General features: G+C 39.7%; 1 protein-coding gene across 6 annotated transcripts in view; it reads left to right on the forward strand.

Annotated features, from left to right (window-relative positions):
• Nucleotides 1-22,189, forward strand: part of LOC139443489 (calpain-B-like) — an 86,866-nt gene that overhangs the window by 47,169 nt on the left and 17,508 nt on the right. For 2 of the 6 annotated variants that reach the window (XM_071224471.1, XM_071224475.1), the window contains exons 4-14: nucleotides 761-929; nucleotides 1,485-1,565; nucleotides 5,618-5,641; nucleotides 8,024-8,124; nucleotides 8,250-8,327; nucleotides 8,776-8,945; nucleotides 9,413-9,576; nucleotides 12,037-12,248; nucleotides 15,721-15,757; nucleotides 17,063-17,101; nucleotides 21,112-21,126. In XM_071224471.1, coding sequence (XP_071080572.1) covers nucleotides 761-929; nucleotides 1,485-1,565; nucleotides 5,618-5,641; nucleotides 8,024-8,124; nucleotides 8,250-8,327; nucleotides 8,776-8,945; nucleotides 9,413-9,576; nucleotides 12,037-12,248; nucleotides 15,721-15,757; nucleotides 17,063-17,101; nucleotides 21,112-21,126 — 1,090 coding nt within the window. The remainder of the gene's footprint in view (nucleotides 1-760; nucleotides 930-1,484; nucleotides 1,566-5,617; nucleotides 5,642-8,023; nucleotides 8,125-8,249; nucleotides 8,328-8,775; nucleotides 8,946-9,412; nucleotides 9,577-12,036; nucleotides 12,249-15,720; nucleotides 15,758-17,062; nucleotides 17,102-21,111; nucleotides 21,127-22,189) is intronic. The other 4 variants (XM_071224473.1, XM_071224476.1, XM_071224472.1 and 1 more) reach the window with 3 other exon arrangements.

Consider the following 22,189-nt stretch of genomic DNA (forward strand, 5'->3'; position numbering starts at 1 on the left):
GGATTTTAAATGATTAAAGTACATTTGTTTGTTGATATTAAATATTATAACACATTGCAAATATATATACAGTGACCAGTAGTATTGACTTGTGGGTTAAAGAGGCCAGCCTTCTTCTAGGAGGGTCTTACCCTCTCCTTCCTTCATCCCCACCCCCAGATAGTAAGAGCAGGATTTCACTCTGGATCTTATTTTGTCAATTGTACTGTTGTGTTTTAGTATTTCTTTCTTCATGTTCTTTCTGTTCATCTTCAAACATGAATTGCTATATTTGTCAGCACCATACCTGTGCTCGTGGGTTTCACCGAAGTGGTAAACATCTGAGACCTGCATCACTTTTGGCTTTCCTCCCACATTAAGCTGACACGCCGTGATATTACTGGAATACTGTTAAAAGCGGTGTTAAACCCAACTCACTCACTTAATCACAGAGGCACTGCAATTTGTTATGCAGAGTTGTGTCCCTTTGCTGTGCCAGAAAGCTATGATCCTGGGTTTATATCCCTGATGAGCTTCTTAGTTTGTCAGCACCATACCATTGCTTGTGGGTTTCACCGAAGTAGTAAACGTCTTAACCTGCATCAACAACTTCAGGCTTTCTCCCACATTGAGCTGACAGTTCTTCATGGCATGTCAGCTCAATGTGGGACCGTGAATATCTGAAATACTGTTCTAGTGGCGATAACCCAGCTCACTCACTCACTCTTACCCTGGATGCAATGTTATTGTGATGAGACTCAGAGTATTGTGTATTTTCCAGACTGTGTGGATCCTATGAATCCCTTAAGGGCGGCAGCACCAGTGAAGCTATGGAGGACTTTACAGGAGGTGTGACAGAGATGTTCGATCTCCCGAAAGCCCCCCCAAATCTGCTCCGGATCATGTTGAAGGCATTTGACAGATCAGCGCTCATGGGATGCTCTATAGATGTGAGGAACCTATTTCAAGGACGTCCTCTCGCAGGGCATCATGTATCCCAAATAGTTATTTTGTAACCAAATAATTACCCGGTTGTTTTGCATCTTTTATTGGTCAACACCAAGAGGCGGGAGGAAGATGAAAAATATGGGATGCTGGCAGAGAAATTTGAGGATAATCTTTCTAAAAATAGCTCTTGAAATATATTTTTTGTGAAAATACAAACAAAAGGCTGCTTCAGAAACTTCAATCAGACAGCATATCTATTTTTGTTTTTAAATGATAATTGTTAATTAGGCTTGTAGTAGCCCACCCTTTAAAGATAGGAATACATTGGTCTGTCGTTAATAGACTGTAATAAACAATTAATTTTTTGGTTTTAATGTTCACTCATTCCACATCATAAGTAACTTGATGTAAACATATTCTTTTGATAGATGCAGATAGTTTAAATTATTCTTTTTTTTCAGTTCCATTAAATTATTTGTTTATAGACATTGTAAACACATTTGTGCATTTTGGTGAGCTACATTGAGAGATAACTGGATGTTATTCTTCATTTCCAGCCTGATGGTCAAGCCTTGGAGGCGGAGCTGACCAATGGTCTGGTGGTAGGCCACGCTTACAGTGTCACTGCAGTGAAACTGGTGGGTAGATACTGATGCATGTACAAATAGTTCTAGGTGATCATAGTGATATAGCATGGAAATGAAATTATGCCAAAATGATTTTGTAGTTTCTCTGTAGCATGCCTGTGTAGGAGGTGGAGGGATGCCTCATACAGAGCCAATCTAATTAAAATCAGACCTTAGTTCTCCCTACCGCTAAACAAAGATCTGAGGACATCCCGTTACGGGTCACGTCAGACTGACCTTGCGCAAACTTTGATCGACAAATAGAATGACCAATCAGAAGGCAGCTTTCTCATGCTTTACAGTACTAATTTCAAATTGGCGACTATGCTTCGAAACATATTTTCACAAATTTTCGATTACAAATTTGAAACCTAAACAAAGAACATTCTGGAATGGCTAATGGATGGCCTAGATCAGTCGTTAAACCTGTAACTATCGTTCAGAATACCCTGTGTTAAAGTTATCGAGGTTGCATGATTAGAAATCACATTCGACTGTCACTTTCATGATCTGGTAACCGACGCTCTCATTGGTCGGACGAAAGGTTGTTCTGACGTGACCCCTAATGGGATGTCTTCAGATCTTTGTTTAGCGGTAGCGAGAACTAAGGTCTGATTTTAATGAGATTGCATACAGAGCTAGGGGATGGACTTTGTCTCTGAAGCAGCCTGTCTAGGAGGTCGAGCGATGCCTCATATGGATCATGTAGACACTAGTGTTCCATTTTCTTATTCTTTGCATATCTTAGGGTTTGTTAATGGTCAACTCCTGATAGATGCTATCGTAGCATGGCTGTAGATAGGATCATCAGAGGCGGATCCAGGATTGTTTCAAAAGAGTTTTCACAGTTCCCAAAGTACAAGTGAACAAATATTCATAGGTAGACAGATATGGGTTGACAGATACAGCTTCCGACTAAACGGGGTGTTCACCATCTGTATCCTCCTCTGGACCTGCCAGCGATGATCATACACTTTCTCCCGTAGGAATATCGTAGAACCAAGCATGTTTAGCAAGAGAATCATTAATGAAGTCATTAATGAATATGTTTTGTGTTTCAGCATTAAGTGTTTGCCTATACTGATTGTGGAAATAGTGAAAAAAAAGTCAAGACTAGCTGTTTTGTCATTGAAAGATGTAATGAACCACACCTAGCTTACATCATCCAATGAGGGGCGCTCGGGTAGCCTAGTGGTTAAAGCGTTCGCTCGTCACGCTGAAGACCCGGGTTCGATTTTCCCGACATGGGTACAATGTGTGAAGCCCATTTCTGGTGTCCCCTGCCGTGATATTGCTGGAATATTGCTTAAAGCGGCGTAAAACCATACTTTACATGTAGCCATCGTTTTATGAATATATGTCACTTGATAAATCTTTACACTTCACTTCGATATATTGTCCAAAATCTCCATTGGGATACTTATTCAGTATTGGTCCTTAGAAAAAAATAGCTTTTTCCAAGACTTGAATGGGGATTGGTGGTCTCATTGTGACCTGGCTGACTGTGTGTGTTCATACGGCATAGGATCGCTGCTTCGTCCATCAGCCCCTCATGGCCAGAGCTATTCCAGGAGTGGAGCTGTTCATGAAAGTTACAATCACTAATACTTGATCATGAATAATGCAATGTAGCTGTCTGAGACTGTAACCATGGTAACTAATCCTACAAATGAAACCGCCCCATGAAGATACGGGGTAGAATAGGTCTTCAGCAAACCATGCTTGCCGTAAAGGGCAACTATGCTTGTTATAAGAGGCGACTAACGGGATCGGGGGGTCAGGCTTGCTGACTTGGTTGATGCATGTCATCGATCCCAATTGCGTGTATCGATGCTCATGATGTCAATCACTGGATTGTCTGGTCCAGTCTTGATCATTTACAGACTCCAGTCATGCAGCTGAAATATTGCCGAGTGCGGCGTTAAACAACAAACAAACAAACAAACAAATGAAACCAGTAGCAGTTGGGTAGCCTAGTGGCTCCTGTGTTTACTCATGACCACGAAGTCCAGGTTTTATTCCCCACTCGGGTAAAGTGTGTGATTTCCGGTGTCATCCGATGGAATATTGCTGGAATTGCTAAAAGGGGCGTAAAACCATATTTGCTCACTTCAAAGGGAAACTGGGTCAGCCCCAGACCTGCCTGATTGAGACTTGATTATGTACAGAGTTCAGCAACATCACTGTATTATTGCTGACTGTAGTGTTACATACAGCCTAACAGTAACAGGAGCTGATTTGTGTGTAGATGTCATGGAAGGTTTCATGTTTGTTCTAAACCCTTGTTTGTCTTTAAAATGTTTCTTTTACTTCTACATCTAAGTTTTTTTGTTTTGAATTAATCATTCTGCGTACACAGGTTGATGATAAGATGCATGTAAGTGGATGCACAGACTGTTGGATATAGCAGTGTTGTTTTGAGAATAGTCCACGTGTAGAGATTGGCACATGTTGTTCTGGGACAGGAGTCCTGTGTCATCACTGTGTTCAAGCATGCTCAAATCAGGCCGCTTTAGTAACTCTCTGTTCTGTTATGGGTCTTGTCAAAAGATTGATGAAGCTATATCTGGGGTGATTTAGTTTGTGAGATTGCTTATGAAAGATTGTTTAGTTACTTTATTACTTGATAAGTCCCCAGGGTCCCCTTTCCACAAAGCGACTTTGGCGCTACAGTTGTCAGAAGTCTTTGTTAAAGTTTGGGAGTAATGATCTACTTAGTGCTAAAATCGCTTTGTGGAATAGGGCGCAGCACTCTATCTTGTCTACTGCTTGTTGTAAGATAGGGGCAGTGGGGTAGCCTAGTGGTTAAAGCGTTCCCTCATCACGCTGAAGGCCTGGGTTCAATTCCCCACATGGGTACAATGTGTGAAGCCCATTTCTGGTGTCCCCTGCTGTGATATTGCTGGAATATTGCTAAAAGCAGAGTAAAATCCAACACTGTTGTAAGAGGTGACTAATTTGGCTCGGGTGCTCATACTCTGTGACCTGGCTGATTGCAGGTCATCGTGACCCTGTGGCTGATTGCAGGTCATTGTGACCCTATGGCTGATTGCAGGTCATTGTGACCCTATGGCTGATTGCAGGTCATTGTGACCCTATGGCTGATTGCAGGTCATCGTGACCCTGTGGCTGATTGCAGGTCATTGTGACCCTATGGCTGATTGCAGGTCATCGTGACCCTATGGCTGATTGCAGGTCATTGTGACCCTATGGCTGATCGCAGAGCATCGTAACCCTATGGCTGATTGGAGGTCATCATGACCCTGTGGCTGATTGCAGGTCATTGTGACCCCATGGCTGATTGCAGGTCATCGTGACCCTATGAGATGGATTGTTGATCATGCTTTCAGTCACTGGTTTGTCTGGTCCAGACTCGATTGACAGGTCACCAGGATATTACTGGAACATTGCTGATCAACATGTAATCACTGCACCTCTAGCATTGATTACAGATCACTGGAATATGCTTCAGGAAGCATGTCGCTGAATACTGATCCTGTTTGTTAAATGGTGGGAGTTTGACATCTTAAAAAAACTAGATCATGTAAAAACACTACTGAGGGTTATTTTATGGGTTGTAAATGTTTTTTTAATGTTCAAATTTAGTTGCAAGGGGTGGGATCTGGTAGGGTGGGGTGTGGGAGTCTGTACGTGGTCAGAGTAGCTACTAAGTTTTGCAGCTTCATTGATCTTTTGACAGGACTCAATATTGACTATGATCACTGCCTCACTAAGGGTTTTACCTATGTATTCTGTGTTCTTGTTTGTTGCTGGAAATAATGTTGTTTGATCTGCAGGCTCTTTCCAAAACATGGAGGAAACCTTTAAGCATATTTTTTAAGCACAACACTTTGAAGGTAATGTGCTGATTTAGCAAAACAGAAACATGTTGTTTTAAAAGTTTGTGTGTCTGTTTTATGTATAGGTAAAACCCTAATGGCAATACATTGAAGGATGATATATTTTCTGTTCATACTGACTCATCGGAAACATACTTAGTAGAAACATATTAGTTTTGTTTATGTTTCAAAGTTTGAGATTTTTATTTTACATTTTTCAAACAGATGGATATAGTGCTCCCACGAAGGGTGTGTTAGAGTTTGAGGAACATGCTTTGCTACTGTTTCTTGTTTGTGCATGCTGAAAGCAGCTTTCGGCTTGTTGACTCTGTGGCAAGATCTTAAGATGCTGTGTTGCATACAACTTGAACATATACATATCTTACTTTTCTTCTTGTAACAATCTCATTAAAATCAGATCTTAGTGTTCACTACCGCTACCCAAAGATTTGTGGACATCCAATTAGAGATCACGTCAGAACATCCTTTCACGAACTTTGACCAACCAATGAAATGACTGACAGGAAGTCGACATTAGCCATTCAGAAACTAGCTTTTCTCGAGGTTTAATGCTCTAGTTTCAAACTGACAGCAATTGCAAACAGCACTTTGAAAAATATTTTTATCAAAATTTGAAAAATGGACAAAAGAAATTTCTGGAATGACTAATAAATGGCTGAGGTTGTATGGCAATACTTTGAATGGGCTGTGAAAAGCCTCATTTTAAATGTTAATCCCATTGAATTGAGACAGATGTCTATTTCAACAGAATCGGTCGTACAGCTTGTCACTGTTTTATTTGGAATGCCTCATGTTAATCTTTTCGAGGTTGGATGATCAGAAAACACATTCGGACTTTTGCTTTCACAATCTTGTAAGCAGCCATTTGATTGGTTGGATGAAAGGTCCTTGTAACGCGATCTGCAGTGGGATGCCTTCAGATCCATGGGCACAAAGATCTAATCTTAATAAGATTGCATGTTATAAGGAAATATGAGAGTTTGGCAGGTGTGGAAATTAATATTTCTCAGTAAAGCAATACCAATAGTTTATTTTTCATTGAGAAAAAACGTTGGTAGAATTTTTCTTATTTCTTTTTGTATTGAATGTTCAGAATAGTTTTGTTTCACATATACATTTAGTATTGTACCAATAACGTTATTCAGATGAGAAGTAAGGGCTTCACTGATTCATAGAGAGTCGTTAAATGCAGTATTATCAGTTTGATGTATATTGGGTGTTGTGGTTAAAGTTCATCAGTTACAGAATTAATTCATTAAAAAGTCAACATTTTAAGACTGAATTTGGACTGTGAAAACTACGTCACTTATGGTTCTTTTATTTGATTATTTTGAGAAAAAAGTTAAGTCAATTTGAAATAAGTATTGTACAGGTTTTAAATAAGTGGATAATGTTTGCATAATACCGTATTCGACGTAATAAGCTCCCAACTCTAATAAGCGCTCACGGAGATATTTGCTAATATATTGGCAAGTGAACAATCCCAATTAGCACCCCTTCCGATTGATCAATATACACAAGATTTATTTATTCGCGTATAATACGCACTCGATCATGTGTTATATGCACCCTTAATTATGGGTAATTAAATTCTTGAAAAATATGTCTGTTGTATATAAACATTTCAGGCTGTCAGCATAAACCATGAAATTAACGATCTTTCAACTCTGTTTTTTTTCCACCAAAATAATATTCTAATAAGAGCCCCCTTTTTCTAATTTTGAGAGCGCCCTGGGTGCTTATTATGTAGAATACGGTAAATCTGCTGTATGGATATGTGCTTAGGTCTTGATTCTACTGTTGTCTTTATTTTCTTCTGAGATGACTCAATGCTCTTCATGACTGTATTAAGTTCTTCACCTAAAGACTCTCTTAGCATTTCACATATCCTATATTTCACTCCGTATGCTGAGGTCTTCCTTCAACTAAGAAAGTTAAAATTGGAGGAAATTTGATTTCTTGACGAATATTTCATTTCTTTACTTTCTATTCTTAAAAATGTGGGGGCGGTCGGTAGCCTAGTGGTTAAGGCATCCACTTGTCACGCCGAAAAACCAGGTTCGATCCCCCACATGGGTACAATGTGTGAAGCCCATTTCTGGTGTTCCCTGCCATGATATTGCTGGAATATTGCGAAAAGCGGCATAAAACCATACTCACTCTAAAAAAATTAACTTTTTCTGAAAGTATGCTCTGTTTCATGGCATGCCTTTTATTTAATTCTGAAAAGGTATTTCAGTTGTACAAATTACAGGTATATCTCTCAGAACCAGGCTTGATGTTCCGTCCAAAATTTCTTTGTTAATTCATCATGAGGTACATTGTAAACTAATCCAGACCTCTGCCTAAACCGGATTAAACTTTCATTCAAAAACAAGTCTGGCTCAGACAGATTCCACTGTGGGCATATTATCAGAAATTTATATAAATATTTCCAATATTCATTTATTTGTTAATTCTTCATCTATGTTGTAAATAAACAAAACTTGGAGCTCTATGTTTGAACAAAGCTGTAATATCTGACTAAACTTGTACCATAGCATTGACCTTGAATAATACCTTGATACTTGGTGGAAGAGTATGACTGATGACTGTGTGTTGATGTTGCAGATCGATGTTCAGACGTCCCGGGTGTCGGGGCAGATCCCCATGGTGAGGATCAGAAACCCCTGGGGTAACGAGGCCGAGTGGAAGGGGGCGTGGAGTGACCAGTGAGTACTAGGGAGGGAGCTGGCTGCACCCCACCCCACCCCATTGTATTCTTAGCCCTAAGATTGTCTGGATTGTTGCCTTGTTTGTGTTGGCGGCAGTCATATGGTTGCGTTTGTGTTGACAGGTCCCAAGAATGGTCCCTCATTTCACCTGAGGAGAAGGAGGAGATGGGTCTCACCTTCGATGATGATGGAGAGTTCTGGTGAGTTCACAAGCCAACACCTCATGGAGAATACCACCACCACCACACCACCCACGAACCCTGACTTCAGGATATCAGGATAATAACCTCCCCACACACGCACGCACATCAGGATAACACCCACGAACCCACGAACCCTGACTTCAGGATATCAGGATAATAACCTCCCATTGCACGAACACCCTTTAGGATAACACCCACGAACCCTGACTTCAGGATATCAGGATAATAACCTCCCCACACACGCACGCACATCAGGATAACACCCACGAACCCTGACTTCAGGATATCAGGATCCCACCCACCCCCCCCCCCCCCCCTCCACACACTCAAACCCACACATCAGGATAACACACATACATCAGGATAACACAAACACACATCAGGATAACATCCGCACCCCACATGGTCGGTACCTTAGCTCACTGATTCTCTGACTGATCTTCAGGATGGCCTTCTCAGACTTCAAGGACAACTTCACCAAGCTGGAGATCTGTAACCTTGGGCCGGACTCCTTGGATGAGGCTGACCTGGGCAACAAGAAGAAGTGGGAGGTCAATATTCAGCATGCTGACTGGAAGAGAAGGGTCAACGCTGGTGGCTGCCGCAACTATCTTGGTGAGTCAGCGTCAACTTAGGCGACTTAACAGATTGAGGCAGGCTTGCGGACTTGGTTAATACCGTGTCATCATATCCCAACAGCGTGGATAGTTGCTCATATGAATCAATGGACTGTCTGGTCCAGACTTAATTGTTTACGAGATGCTGTCATATAGCTGGATAGATTTTACTGACATTTGATGCACTTTTGGGGCTGAATATTGGCTTCTGGGCAGGTCTAGATAAATTACTATTGTAATTCACTAAGTGTGACCATCTTATCATGAACTTAGACACAAGGAAATGTTTGATATGTTTTGTGATGATTGTGTGACAAGTTTTATATCGATTGTGTGACATGTTTTTTGCTGATTGTATGACATGTTTTGTGATCATTGTGGGACATGTTTTGTGATCATTGTGTGACACGTTTTTTGTGATCATTGTGTGACAAGTTTTGTGATCATTGTGTGTCTTTCTCCTAGATTCCTTCTGGACAAATCCCCAGTTCCGAGTGACCTTGACCGACCCTGATGATGACGACGATGATGAGATGTGCACCATGATCACAGCATTGCTGCAGAAGGACCGCAGGAAGAAGAGGAAGGAAGGCCTTGACCTTCTCACTATTGGTTATGTTATCTACAAGGTAAGACCAGGATTTCATTCTGTATCTGTACACAGACGTCAGTGCTGTTTTAGCATTCCGTTTTTCATGTTTTTACAGACAATCTTGAAATATATATAGGGGGCAACGGTGGCACCGTCATCTAAGACACTGTAAATCACTTTGCAGAGTTGCATAAGCAATTCACGACCTGTTGTAAAATGGAAATTGATGGCCATTTTGTTTGATAGTATGCCTCGTATCTTTGACGATTTGCTTTTTAGTCGATGATTCTTGACTTGACCGATTTACATCAGTGATAGGTTGACAGTATGTTATTTGAACACTCCTGATTCGGGACAGTAGGTTGACAGTATGTTATTTGAACACTCCTGATTTGGGACAGTAGGTTGACAGTATGTTCTTTGAACACTCCTGATTTGGGACAGTAGGTTGACAGTATGTTATTTGAACACTCCTGATTTGGGACAGTAGGTTGACAGTATGTTATTTGAACACTCCTGATTTGGGACAGTAGGTTGACAGTATGTTATTTGAACACTCCTGATTTGGGACAGTAGGTTGACAGTATGTTATTTGAACACTCCCGATTTGGGACAGTAGGTTGACAGTATGTTATTTGAACACTCCTGATTCGGGACAGTTCTGGTTGTGGAGTGATTACAAAATCATGCCAGTATCAATGCGTAACATAACATAAGGATTTGAGACTTTTCACAAGATATCTTGTATGTTTTAGACCAAAGAGGCAAAAAAGATTCTACTAGGATTGTAGAATTATATCAAATATTTCAAGCTGAAGTAGTTTCCATTATTAAAATAACCACAGTATGTGTTATTTGGCTTTGAAACTTCATGTGATGCCACCATTTCTGGCAACCCCTGCTGTGATATTGCTTGAATATTGCTAAAAGCAGTGTAAAACCATACTCACTCACTCACTCACTCATGTGATTCTACATGTGGATACTGAGTGGAATGTGAAGCTTAACCCAGAAATCGGTTTACACAGAACAAATTTGTGAAATCAGTAAATAACCTCACAAGATTAGTGAATGATTAACAAGTTATACTAAAACACAGTTTTAGGGTTACAATCACAAAAGGCGTTACAGTGGCTTTAGTCGGTGGCAGCAGCTTTAAACAACAGGCTTGTAACAAATCTCTGTGCACTCAAAAGTGTCCAGAATTTGTCAAAGTTGAATATCTTGAAAGAGGCATGTGCTCCGTTCTTGATTATGTAGCAGGGCGTGGAGTCATCCCTCAGATGACATCCTTACCTTGTCAGCTTGCTGACGGGGTTAACCTCTTTGGTCATGTGGACAAGGAGTCCGGCCTCGGATCAGAAGGTCCATTGTTCGAATCTCATCACGGGACTTGGAAATTTTATGGCCGCTACAATTACGGAACAGGGTTGGAGGCTGGCTGGAAGTCTGTGTTTTCAGATATGTAAGCTGTCTGCAATTTGCAAGTAGATAAGAGTGAGTGAGTGAGTTTGGTTTAATGCCGCTTTTAGCAATATTCCAGCAATATCACGGCGGGGGACACCAGAAATAGGCTTCACACATTGTACCCATGTCAGGAATTGAACCGGTCCTTCAGCATGACAAGCGAACGCTTTAACCACTAGGCTATCCGACCACCCCGCAAGTAGATTAGATGCAAGTCAGAGCGGAAAATGGCCTTGAATCACCCTCAAATCACTCTTACAGCCAGCCTTGAAAAACCCTTCACATTACCAAACGTCTCGAATGATGTCCTGTTATCGTTGTTTACAACAGTTAACTCCGATGACTCTTAAGTTACTAGATGCCAAAGGGTACACAGACATGCTGCTCGATATTGTACGAGCAATTCATTCAATTTGCTGCCACTAACAATCATCAGAAATAACTTAAAATAATCTACTGCACCACAAAAAAGGGTCCACAGCTGCTTGTGAGAGGGCTGAATTGGATCAGGTGATCAGGTTTGGTGACTTGGGTGATTGCCCCGGAGACAGGGAACATTAATCATGACAGGCCTTCATTATTTACAAGCTGCAATAGGGGGCACGGGTGGCCCAGTCGTCTAAGGCACCGCGATTTGCTGTGCAGAGTTGCGTCCCTTAGGCACGCCAGAAACCTATGATAGTGGGTTCGAATCCCGGTTCGCCTTGATTATGTTTCTAGGTTTGTCAGCATCATACCTGTGCTCGTGGGTTTCACCGAAGTGGTAAACGTCTGAGACCTGCACCACTTCGGGCTTTCCTCCCACATTAAGCTGACACCTGGAATACTGTTAAAAGTGTCGTTAAACCTAACTCACTCACTCACTCACTCACTCATTCACTCACTACAAGCTGCAATGATAATGCTGGAATATGAAACTTTGAACATGTGCATGTTTAAACCCTGAACCCGCATCTAAATCCGCCTATGGATTATTTCAGAATCTTTTCTTGGACAACAAATTTTCAGTGTTGTTGATTTTCTCTTTCAGATAGAAAGTCCAGACAGTGGACCCCTTGATGTCAACTTCTTCAAGTATAATGCCTCAGTGGCTAAGTCGCCAACATTCATCAACATGCGTGAGATATGCGGGCGCCACAAGCTGCCTCCAGGCACCTATGCCATCATCCCCTCGACCTTTGAACCCGGTGAGGAGGGATCCTTCCTGCTCCGAATCTTCACTGAGAAGGCCAATGAAACTGGGTGAGTTGGACTGTGGGTACATGTCATACTAAATGTGTAACAACAGGGGATTACCTCAACGCAAAAAAATTTTATTTATGGGTGTCACGATTAGATGATGTATTGATGAACTTGATACAATACATTACATCCTGGGGGATTCTGGGTTAGTATAGGTCAGGGGCAACCTACCCTGGTTGTAAGTGGTGATTCAGTGGGATTCTGGGTTAGACTAGGTCCCAGGCAACCTATGCTGGTCATAAGAGGTGATTCCATGGGATTCTGGGTTAGACTAGGTTCCCAGCAAACTATGCTGGTCGTAAGAGGTGATTCAGTGGGATTCTGGGTTAGACTAGGTCCCCAGCAACCTATGCTGGTCGTAAGAGGTGATTCCATGGGATTCTGGGTTAGACTAGGTCCCCAGCAACCTATGCTGGTTTAAGAGGTGATTCAGTGGGATTCTGGGTTAGACTAGGTCCCCAGCAACCTATGCTGGTCGTAAGAAGTGATTCAGTGGGATTCTGGGTTAGACTAGGTCCCAAGCAACCTATGCTGGGTTAAGAGGTGATTCAGTGGTATTCTGGCTTAGACTAGGTCCCCAGCAACCTATGCTGGTCGTAAGAGGTGATTCCAAGGGATTCTGGGTTAGACTAGGTTCCCAGCAACCTATGCTGGTCATAAGAGGTGATTCAGTGGGATTCTGGGTTAGACTAGGTCCCAAGCAACCTATGCTAGTTGTAAGAGGTGATTCAGTGGGATTCTTGGTTAGACTAGGTCCCCAGCAACCTATGCTGGTCGTAAGAGGTGATTACATGTGGATTCTGGGTTAGACTAGGTCCCCAGCAACCTATGCTGGTTGTAAGAGGTGATTCAGTGGGATTCTGGGTTAGACTAGGTCCCCAGCAACCTATGCTGGTTGTAAGAGGTGATTCAGTGGGATTCTGGGTTAGACTAGGTCCCCAGCAACCTATGCTGGTTGTAAGAGGTGATTCAGTGGGATTCTGGGTTAGACTAGGTACCCAGCAACCTATGCTGGTCGTAAGAGGTGATTACATGTGGATTCTGGGTTAGACTAGGTCCCCAGCAACCTATGCTGGTCGTAAGAGGTGATTCAGTGGCAGCTACCTTATGTTACCCGGGCAACATGCAATGAGGAGAATTTCACACAATAATGCTGCAAATTAAGCATGTTTGACCCAATAATCTTGATACATTTTGTATTGTAAGGTAGGTACATGTAAAGGCTCTACTGTTATCCATATATCAGGTAATAAATATTGTAAATCATGCCTCACAACCTGGATTTGATTTCTGGGGGTATAGGGGGCCAGAAGAGTTGTCTCCCTTAGTTGTTATCCTGGATCCACGGTTGGTTTTAATCCCAGATTTGCTCTGATTATCATCGCTGGTGTGTTGGTGACATATCCTGCTCAGGGCTTTGGTCCTTCAGCCCAACATACAGCGATATAACTGAAATACTGAAGGCAGTCTAAAACCCAAGTCACTCACTTACTCTGATAGGACTACTGAAAGATTCTGCACAGTTATGTACAGTAAATTGTTTGCATGGATATATTGCTCAGGTTCTGAGCTTCTCATAATTGCAAGACTGTAGTTGTGAATCTTTGTTCATGTTTTTTTAAAAATTAATTGTTTTAACCTCTATTTTCATTTTGTTCATTTTACATATGTTAGCTTTGGTTTCATTGCATGTTGCTTTGTATTAAGTTAAAAAATATTCTTGTTTCTCACTGACTGGGTAGGGAAGGAGGATTTTATTTTCATTTTGAGTAGCAAACCTATAAAGATATGAAAATGATTTCAACATACCACCTAACCTCTTTTGGCCAATCATCCTGTGTGGAAGTGTGACGGTACAGACCAAGCCACAGTGGCACTGCTTGGTTCCATCGCGAATCTCCCACACTGTAGATGACATGGTGTGTGCAAAAAGATGGAATCTGGTGCAAAAGTGAAATTTGAGTTGAAAAATGTATTTCTCTACAGCTAGTGCACAACAATAAATATTTTGGGCAGTTTTAGTGGGCAGGTCGTGAGAAACGGAGATCTAATTTGACAAACTTTATGTTTGAAATTGCTCTCAAAAATGATTTTGATACATTCCACAGTTTCCCACATTGGTAAGTGAGGCGTGGTGTTGAGGGCACATGTAGGGTTACTCTGACATCCTGGATGCGGAGTCCCTTGGTCTGAGTGATCATAGTCACATTTCCCATCATTTTTATAAGAGTGGTGCATGGCTGCCTGTTACCATGGTTACATGTCTCTGAGCATGGTAGGGACATCAACAGGATTGATTTTGAGGATTGTGTGACTTTGTCGAGGCTGTCCTGTGTTTGATGCATGAAGCCCATGTTGGTATTACAGGTTTAAAATGTTCCCAGCTGCTCATGCATGTCGTCACACTCCAGCGCAGTGGTGACTTAGCATTACACATCTGCCACAGGCTAATTGGCATATCATGTGACCGGACTTTTCTCTTGTTTGTAAACAAGCGCACTCAGAGTCATTTTATTCAAAGAAATCTAGAAAAACATATAGTATATCTCCATGAAACTCAATACAGTGTTGGAGGGATATGGGATCTTTTGTCTGCTTGGTGATATATTTCAGTGTCCTTTTGCACTTGCATCTGATTTTGACTTTTCTTTGCTTACATTATTTTTGTTCACATCTTGACTTTGTGCGACATGCGCCTTCAACATGTTCAACCAGTGTGCATGCATTTCCTGTATGTATGGGTAATCTATTTTGTTCTATGGACATGTTCTGTGCAAATTATTATGTTCTCTTGATTCTGTATGGCTGTAATAAGTAACATTTATCATTCATAAACTGCTTTGCCTTCTCTCGATCTTATCTATTTTGTTCTGTTTCTGTTTTTATTATGTTTTTCATTTAATACTGTTTGTATTTTCATTAATCATCATTGTATCGTGAAATAACCTGATGTTTACAGATAATGAATCTATAATTTACAATCTGGAAATCATTTTGCAGCTTCTGTGAAACATCAATAATTCCTGCAAATACCCTACCTCTATTACATCATTGCCATTATCCTCTATTTTGGCTGTCATCACACAATAAAAATTTTCGATTTTCAATAGAAGTCCTCTTCACTGTCAGCTATCCATTTTCAGTTGTTTGGATAATAGTTTTCCACTGCCCAGTCCTCTTGTGCATGCACAAGACAGGAAGCCACCTAAATTGAACTTTTTGATAGATATTTGTTCGTGATCACTAGCATTGAATTCAATTGGATGCTATTGACAATCTTTGGTTGAAATCATTAAAAGGTTGCTTTGAGATTGTGGTTTTCCTTCTAAAATTGTTCACTAGCAAAAAGAATATCAAAAGAAAACTGTCCGTTAAATTCTGGTGTTTTTATTGCTGCAAAATGATTTGGTTTTCAAGAATGATGTGGTAGAGTGTAATGTAAAGTCAATGTTGGTATTTCTTCTGCTTGCAGCGAGCTGGATGAGAGGACTTCGTATGTGGAGGAAGAGGTAAGTGTTATCGCACCCATCACTTCACATGTCTCGACAGACATAAGCATCGAAAAGTGACAATCTAACATTTCAAAATGGGACTTTAAAACATAGAGTTTGTGAAAAAAATATATATGTAAACAATAAACAGTAAAAAACAACACAATCAGTTATTAGGAAAATACAACCATCACAAAGTTGGTAGTGAGCTTTTTCATTTGTAATTAACAACATTGTTCAACAGATTTCAGATGTGTTATAACATGTTGAAAGAGCATTGGAAATGGTAATGTGTTGTTTTATATGTTTTAAGTACTATTCATGTTAAAACTTGTGTTACATCAAATTTATAACTTTGGACTTTGCACAAAAATTGAATCACATTTTTATAATGCGTGCAAGGTTTAATCTTCAGTGTAAGTGTTGATTGTCACTTTGTGCAGTATATACAATATGCTTTAATACAACTAGTAGGTCTTCTCTGGTAGACTACATTCACTATGCATTGTGATATTCAAAGTAGAAACCCTTCTTTCTTCAGTAGAAGATTGAATATTATCCTATTGTAGACTATTTCCTCCTGGGTATGGCACGTGAATACCATCCTTGGTCTTCTTTCACAAAGTGATCTTAGCGCTAACGTCGTCATAAGTCTATGGACCGCCTCCTTGGTCTAGTGGATAGTGTCTGCCCGAGTGTGGAAAGTTATGATTCGATCCCCATCCTCGTCATACCAAAGGATGTTAAAAAGATTGTACTTGTTGTTTCCCTGCCTGGTGCTTGGGTTTAAGGGGATAAAACAAGGACTTGTTGACTCGGAGTCAGTATAGTGTGTCTTAGTGGGATATCTGTTTTTAGACTGCGGCATGTTATTTCTGTGGGCTAGCTCTTTAAAACCGGAATTATTCTGGATTAGTACAAGCAGCCAGACAGAAACATGCATGCATCGCTTTATGAGTGCAAAAATCTTGAAAGTGATGTTAACCTCAAAAGTCGATGTTAAAGTATAGAAGTTAGGACAGTTGTAGCGCTAAGATCACTTTGTCAAAACAGCCCCCTCCTGTCTTGAAGCCATTTATGTTAAGATCTTTTAGATTATTTGTTTTATAACAAAATATTTTTGCACAAAAGCTCTTTTATGAAAGCACTACCCTGATGTTAAATATATGCACGATAAAAACAATGTATCTCTCATCAGTAATAATTCATTAATCTTATTTCAATGTGTCAAAACTAATTATCTGATCATTGCATTGTGGGATGAAACAAGATATTGATCATTCTTGATAACAACCCTAAGTTTGACTTGAATAACTTTACTAGCGTCGCCATCGACCTCAACCTAGACCTACTCGACCAACAGTAAGTGCTGAGTGGTTCTACAAACAGCATGGGTTTACTTCAAAATTAGAAACTTTTTGACTTATGCAAGATATTGGATATTTAAGCATGATATTTGTTATGTATGGATAAACAGAAGAAATGAATTGTTTGTTGTTTTCTTTAGGCCCGTTTTGAATATAACTAGTTGCAGCAGTACATTTCATTTTGGAAGAAGCTATGAACATAAAATAAAGTCTATTTATTTATTAATATTTCTAAAATTTCATCAATATTATGATATATATATTTTCATATTACTGTGCTATTTTCATATTAAAAAAATATTTTTATGTTATTTTTCAAGACAAAAGATGTTTCATGCAATTATTTCAAAATTTAAATAACAATTTTGAATTGTATCTGCAGCACTGGTATGTTCGAATGGTCATGTAACATGAATGTACAGTGTTATGACAACGTAAGGACGCTGTGTTCTGTCACAGTGTCTCTAAACCACTGACTGAATGCCGATGCCATGGTCTGAAGAAATAACATGCAATACTATGCACCTAACACACTTGAACAATGATTGATTCATTAAAGCCTGGCATGGATACTGAAGCATGTGTAAGTGTGTAAAAGATTTTATCCTGTTCCTCCTAAGATCAACAGATGTTAAGATATCATACTGTTTTTGCGATTTTTTTAATTGGCAAAAGTGGAAACCGTCATCAATTTTTTTCAGTTAGAAAATATTTTATTTACTTTTTAGAAGACTCTTTTAAATAAATTCATAAATGCTTCATTAATAGATATGGGGCTGATTACCCTGAAATGATTAGGTACTCTTTTTCTGTTCCCAAAACTAAAAGGCCTACCGTATTCAACGTAATAAGCACCCACGGCGATTTTTGCTAATATATTGGCTAGTGAACCATCCCAATTTGCCCCCTTTCTGATTGATCAATGTACACAAGACTTATTTATTCGCGTATAATACGTGTGTTATATGCATCCTTAATTATGGGCAATTAAATTCTGGAAAATATATCTAGTGTATAACACGCACAGACTTTTCTTTTGTATCATTTTAGGCTGTCTGCTTAAACCACAAAATTTATGATCTTTCAACTCTTTGTTGTTTTTATCAAAATTTTATTCTGATAAGGGCCCCTATTTCAAATTTGGGAGTGCCCTGGGCAGTTTTTACTGTTCAACTGATTATTTTCATTTGAAAAAATTATGAAACTGATGAACAGTTTCTGTTAAGCAATTGAGCAAAGTGCACATACCTGTTGATCTGTTGAGGTCCAATACTCTAAAGTGTATGTTATGGGGAAGGTGCTGAGATGATGTGCTATCACAAACTGGCCTATCGTTTACTCTCTCAATTCAAAAGAGAACACTTCTAAAGGGAGACAACTTCTGTATGTTAAAGGTGCTTTGCAAGATGAGTTATGTAAAAAAATGGATTTCTTTGGATGGTATCAGACTTTCCCTTGTTTTGCACATATCTTTTCTCTTTCCATACTTTGTTTCCACTTCTTGGAAACAGTTGGGCTGTATGAAATTAGACATGATGTTTTTTACTTGCATATGCATAAATTGGTACTATTAAGAATGTATATTTCAGAGCTCCAGATAAGCTTTTGGTGTTGTGAGTATTTTACCCATGCATTTTAAAATAACTGGGTATCAGTAATTCTATAAGGGTATTCAAATTTCTGTTACCCACTAGTTTTTACACATGTAGGTATTTAAGTTAAATATTAAAAAACACTATTCACCTAGTCCCTACAAACTGGTGTCGTGTGGGTTCTAGAGCTTTGTAGGACTCAAAAATACCACAATACTTCCACAAGTAGGTGTGATGGCAAATGATCATGATGTAACTGTCATCGCGGAGTTTGGCAAGGTTGACGAAATGCCTGTTTATAATTTCAAAATAAGTTGCTGATTTGCTAATCGAATATGCAGGGTTACTTCACAATATTTTGATGATACGCACAAGTTTAATTTTTGTAGCGTATCTGTAATGTTCAATGCGTATTTGATACGCCTGTATTTTATTTTACTGTGTATTTCTGCATTTCTGATGCGGATTTTACGCAGATACGCAGCTTATCTGGAGCTCTGATATTTATTTTTTCGGGGTAGAAGAATATCTTCTACTGATTATGGTGGCATTGCACAGTTAGGAGTGATTTTGCAACAGGGCTTTTGATGGGATTAATTGCACAGTTTTGATTTATTTTGGGTTAATATTTGTTTCTTGATATTTATAAGTCAGATGATACAAGGTACATGATACATAATTTGTATATATGGTATAGAGAGAGTTTGTTGTTGTCTGAATGATTCAGAGTGTTGTGTGTATAACTGCGTGACACATAGTCTAGATATTCCATGTTATTTGGAGTTGTTAGGAAAATAGTGTGAATATTTCCAGCATACATATGTACCCAGTGTTGATTATAGTTTATATTTGCATGAAGGAGTGTTTCATTTGGATTATCTGACAAAGTGTTGATGATAACTGTAACACATATTTATGAATTGACACCTTGTTAACTCAGACAGTTCCTTTCAAAGGGAAAACCTCTTGAATCAATCAGTCATTGGTAATTACTTATGCCTATGTGCCTATATATAGACGTTCCCCACAGTGATCATCTTGAAGGTCATGTCTCTGGATTAACAGTGTCTGGACAAACAAGGTTTCACTGTATGTAAATAAATATGTATCCTGAAGATGACTTTTTAATTAAGCTTCTTGATGCTCTGTGGCATACAGTGTTACAATTTGATGTGCAGAGTGGCTTCCCTTTGATCCTGGATCAGTGGGTTGGAGGTTTGAATCCCAGATTTTGAATTCTGATATGGCATGCGAGTTTTGCCAAAGTGTTTGTGGGTTTTCATTGAACTAAAGCACAAAAATAGTCTTTAAATCAGCATTCAGGTCATGCCGTTTAATTTTTCTGCCAACGGGTATATAACACAGCCAGAATGGACGACCACCGCACCAGTCCTTGCATGAACTAAGCCAGTTATTTGTTCCAGTGTTCTTGAATTTCTTGTTTTTGTAAAACCCAAATGTGTTCAAGGTGTTTCTTTTGTTTTCTAAATCATAAAAAGATTACTAAAATGTTCACGCAAACAACTTGTGCATGTACTTTTCAACATACCGATATACAGCCATGAATTTTCTAATGCATATTTATTCCATAAGAACTTCTTTTCATATAAAAAGATCTGTCTTAATCCATCTGATGTTTTTCAGTTTACTTTAAAACCAGCAGCTACCCATATACTCTATGTAAATTTTCCTGAATCCTTACTTACATGCAAATAATAATATTGATGTTGTATTGTAAAAGTGTGCACTTATGTAGACATGTCTTCTTGATCTATGTAAATACTATCGTTTTTGTTTTACGCCTCCATCTCTTGATGTTGTACAGTGTTTCCACAGTATGATGTATGTGCCTGTCATTGTTGTCTTCTTTTTATGGACGGTGCGTGGTTACCAAACTGGGATAACTTCCGATGAAATTGTACAAACTCAGGCAGTTCCGGTATCGGCTGCGCGGAGACAGGTAGAACTGTGACCCACGCCTTGAGGAGTGATTCCTGACTCGGAAACATAACTTATTCAGTTCTATATTAACATTGTGAATACCTTGTTGAACATCCCTGTTTTAAATAAGGTTTTCTTGAATTAATGTCGGTTACAAATCAGTTGACTATTCATGTTGAATTTTTTAAAGGGTTTGGTGTTGTTTCAAATTTTGTGCATGGACTTCAGTGGCTATTAAAAGTCTTGTAAATTCAGATTTCACTGCATGGTCAAGAAAGCCAATAGTGATATTTTCCATTCAATTTCTTAAATCTTGGTATTTTTAATACCTTTGTTTTTTTAGGTATCATTCATGGGTTCATTTCAATCTGATATTGTCCAGATGGACTATCTATGATGTGTGTGATGAGTTCGAGTAATATCTTCATAATGAAAAAGTCGAGATTTGAATTAAATTTCTTTCATTGCACAGGTGGCTAAAAGAGTTGTAAGTTGAGAGTGGTTCCGATGTCGTCAGTTTACATTGACATACTAACTGTGTTTACACAAATATGATAGAATTAAACAGTAGGTGTTGTTACGAATATGTTCCCTACTTGCATGCCCAGAGAGTTGAGTTAAATTTCCTGTGGTTGAACCCGTTCGTGACCAACTCGTGTTATTCCGGGACAAGCCGACTAGCGACTCTGCCCCTCTTGTGGCCATTTTTGCGACCGGGTTCCATCTTACCGCAAACGGGCATACCTAAAACAATTGTCAACTCGTTGTGTAATGGTTCACACATATTTCCACGTAGATTATACATATTTCAGATGCAATTTAAAGCAGATCTGGAATTATACAGTATGTTTGAACACATTTAACTGTGTCTTGGGTATATTTTTAGATGCAAGCATTATGTTAAATCAAATATTATTTTTGAGGGATTCTTTTACGAAGATCTTGAAATCATACAAGCAATCTGATTGGTTTGTCGTATTTACGCACACAACATTCATCGATAGGGGGACGAGTCTTCTTGCAGGTTACAGAAAGGGGCGAGAAGTGACGAATTTGGCTGAACCGTCACCATGTTAGTGGGAGTTTGGCATGCAGGGTGTACAGGTCTCTGGTGTACAGAGTACACCTCAGGGTTAAGCATGGAGGTCCTGGGTGGGTGTCTGGTGTACAGAGTACACCTCAGGGTTAAGCATGGAGGTTCTGGGTGGGTCTCTGGTGTACAGAGTACACCTCAGGGTTAAGCATGGAGGTTCTGGGTGGGTGTCTGGTGTACAGAGTACACCTCAGGGTTAAGCATGGAGGTTCTGGGTGGGTCTCTGGTGTACAGAGTACACCTCAGGGTTAAGCATGGAGGTTCTGGGTGGGTCTCTGGTGTACAGAGTACACCTCAGGGTTAAGCATGGAGGTTCTGGGTGGGTCTCTGGTGTACAGAGTACATCTCAGGGTTAAGCATGGAGGTTCTGGGTGGGTCTCTGGTGTACAGAGTACATCTCAGGGTTAAGCATGGAGGTCCTGGGTGGGTCTCTGGTGTACGGAGTACACCTCAGGGT

Source organism: Haliotis cracherodii, unplaced genomic scaffold (assembly GCF_022045235.1).
Source record: "Haliotis cracherodii isolate W230 unplaced genomic scaffold, xgHalCrac1.p SCAF_5, whole genome shotgun sequence".
Lineage (NCBI taxonomy): Eukaryota > Metazoa > Mollusca > Gastropoda > Lepetellida > Haliotidae > Haliotis > Haliotis cracherodii.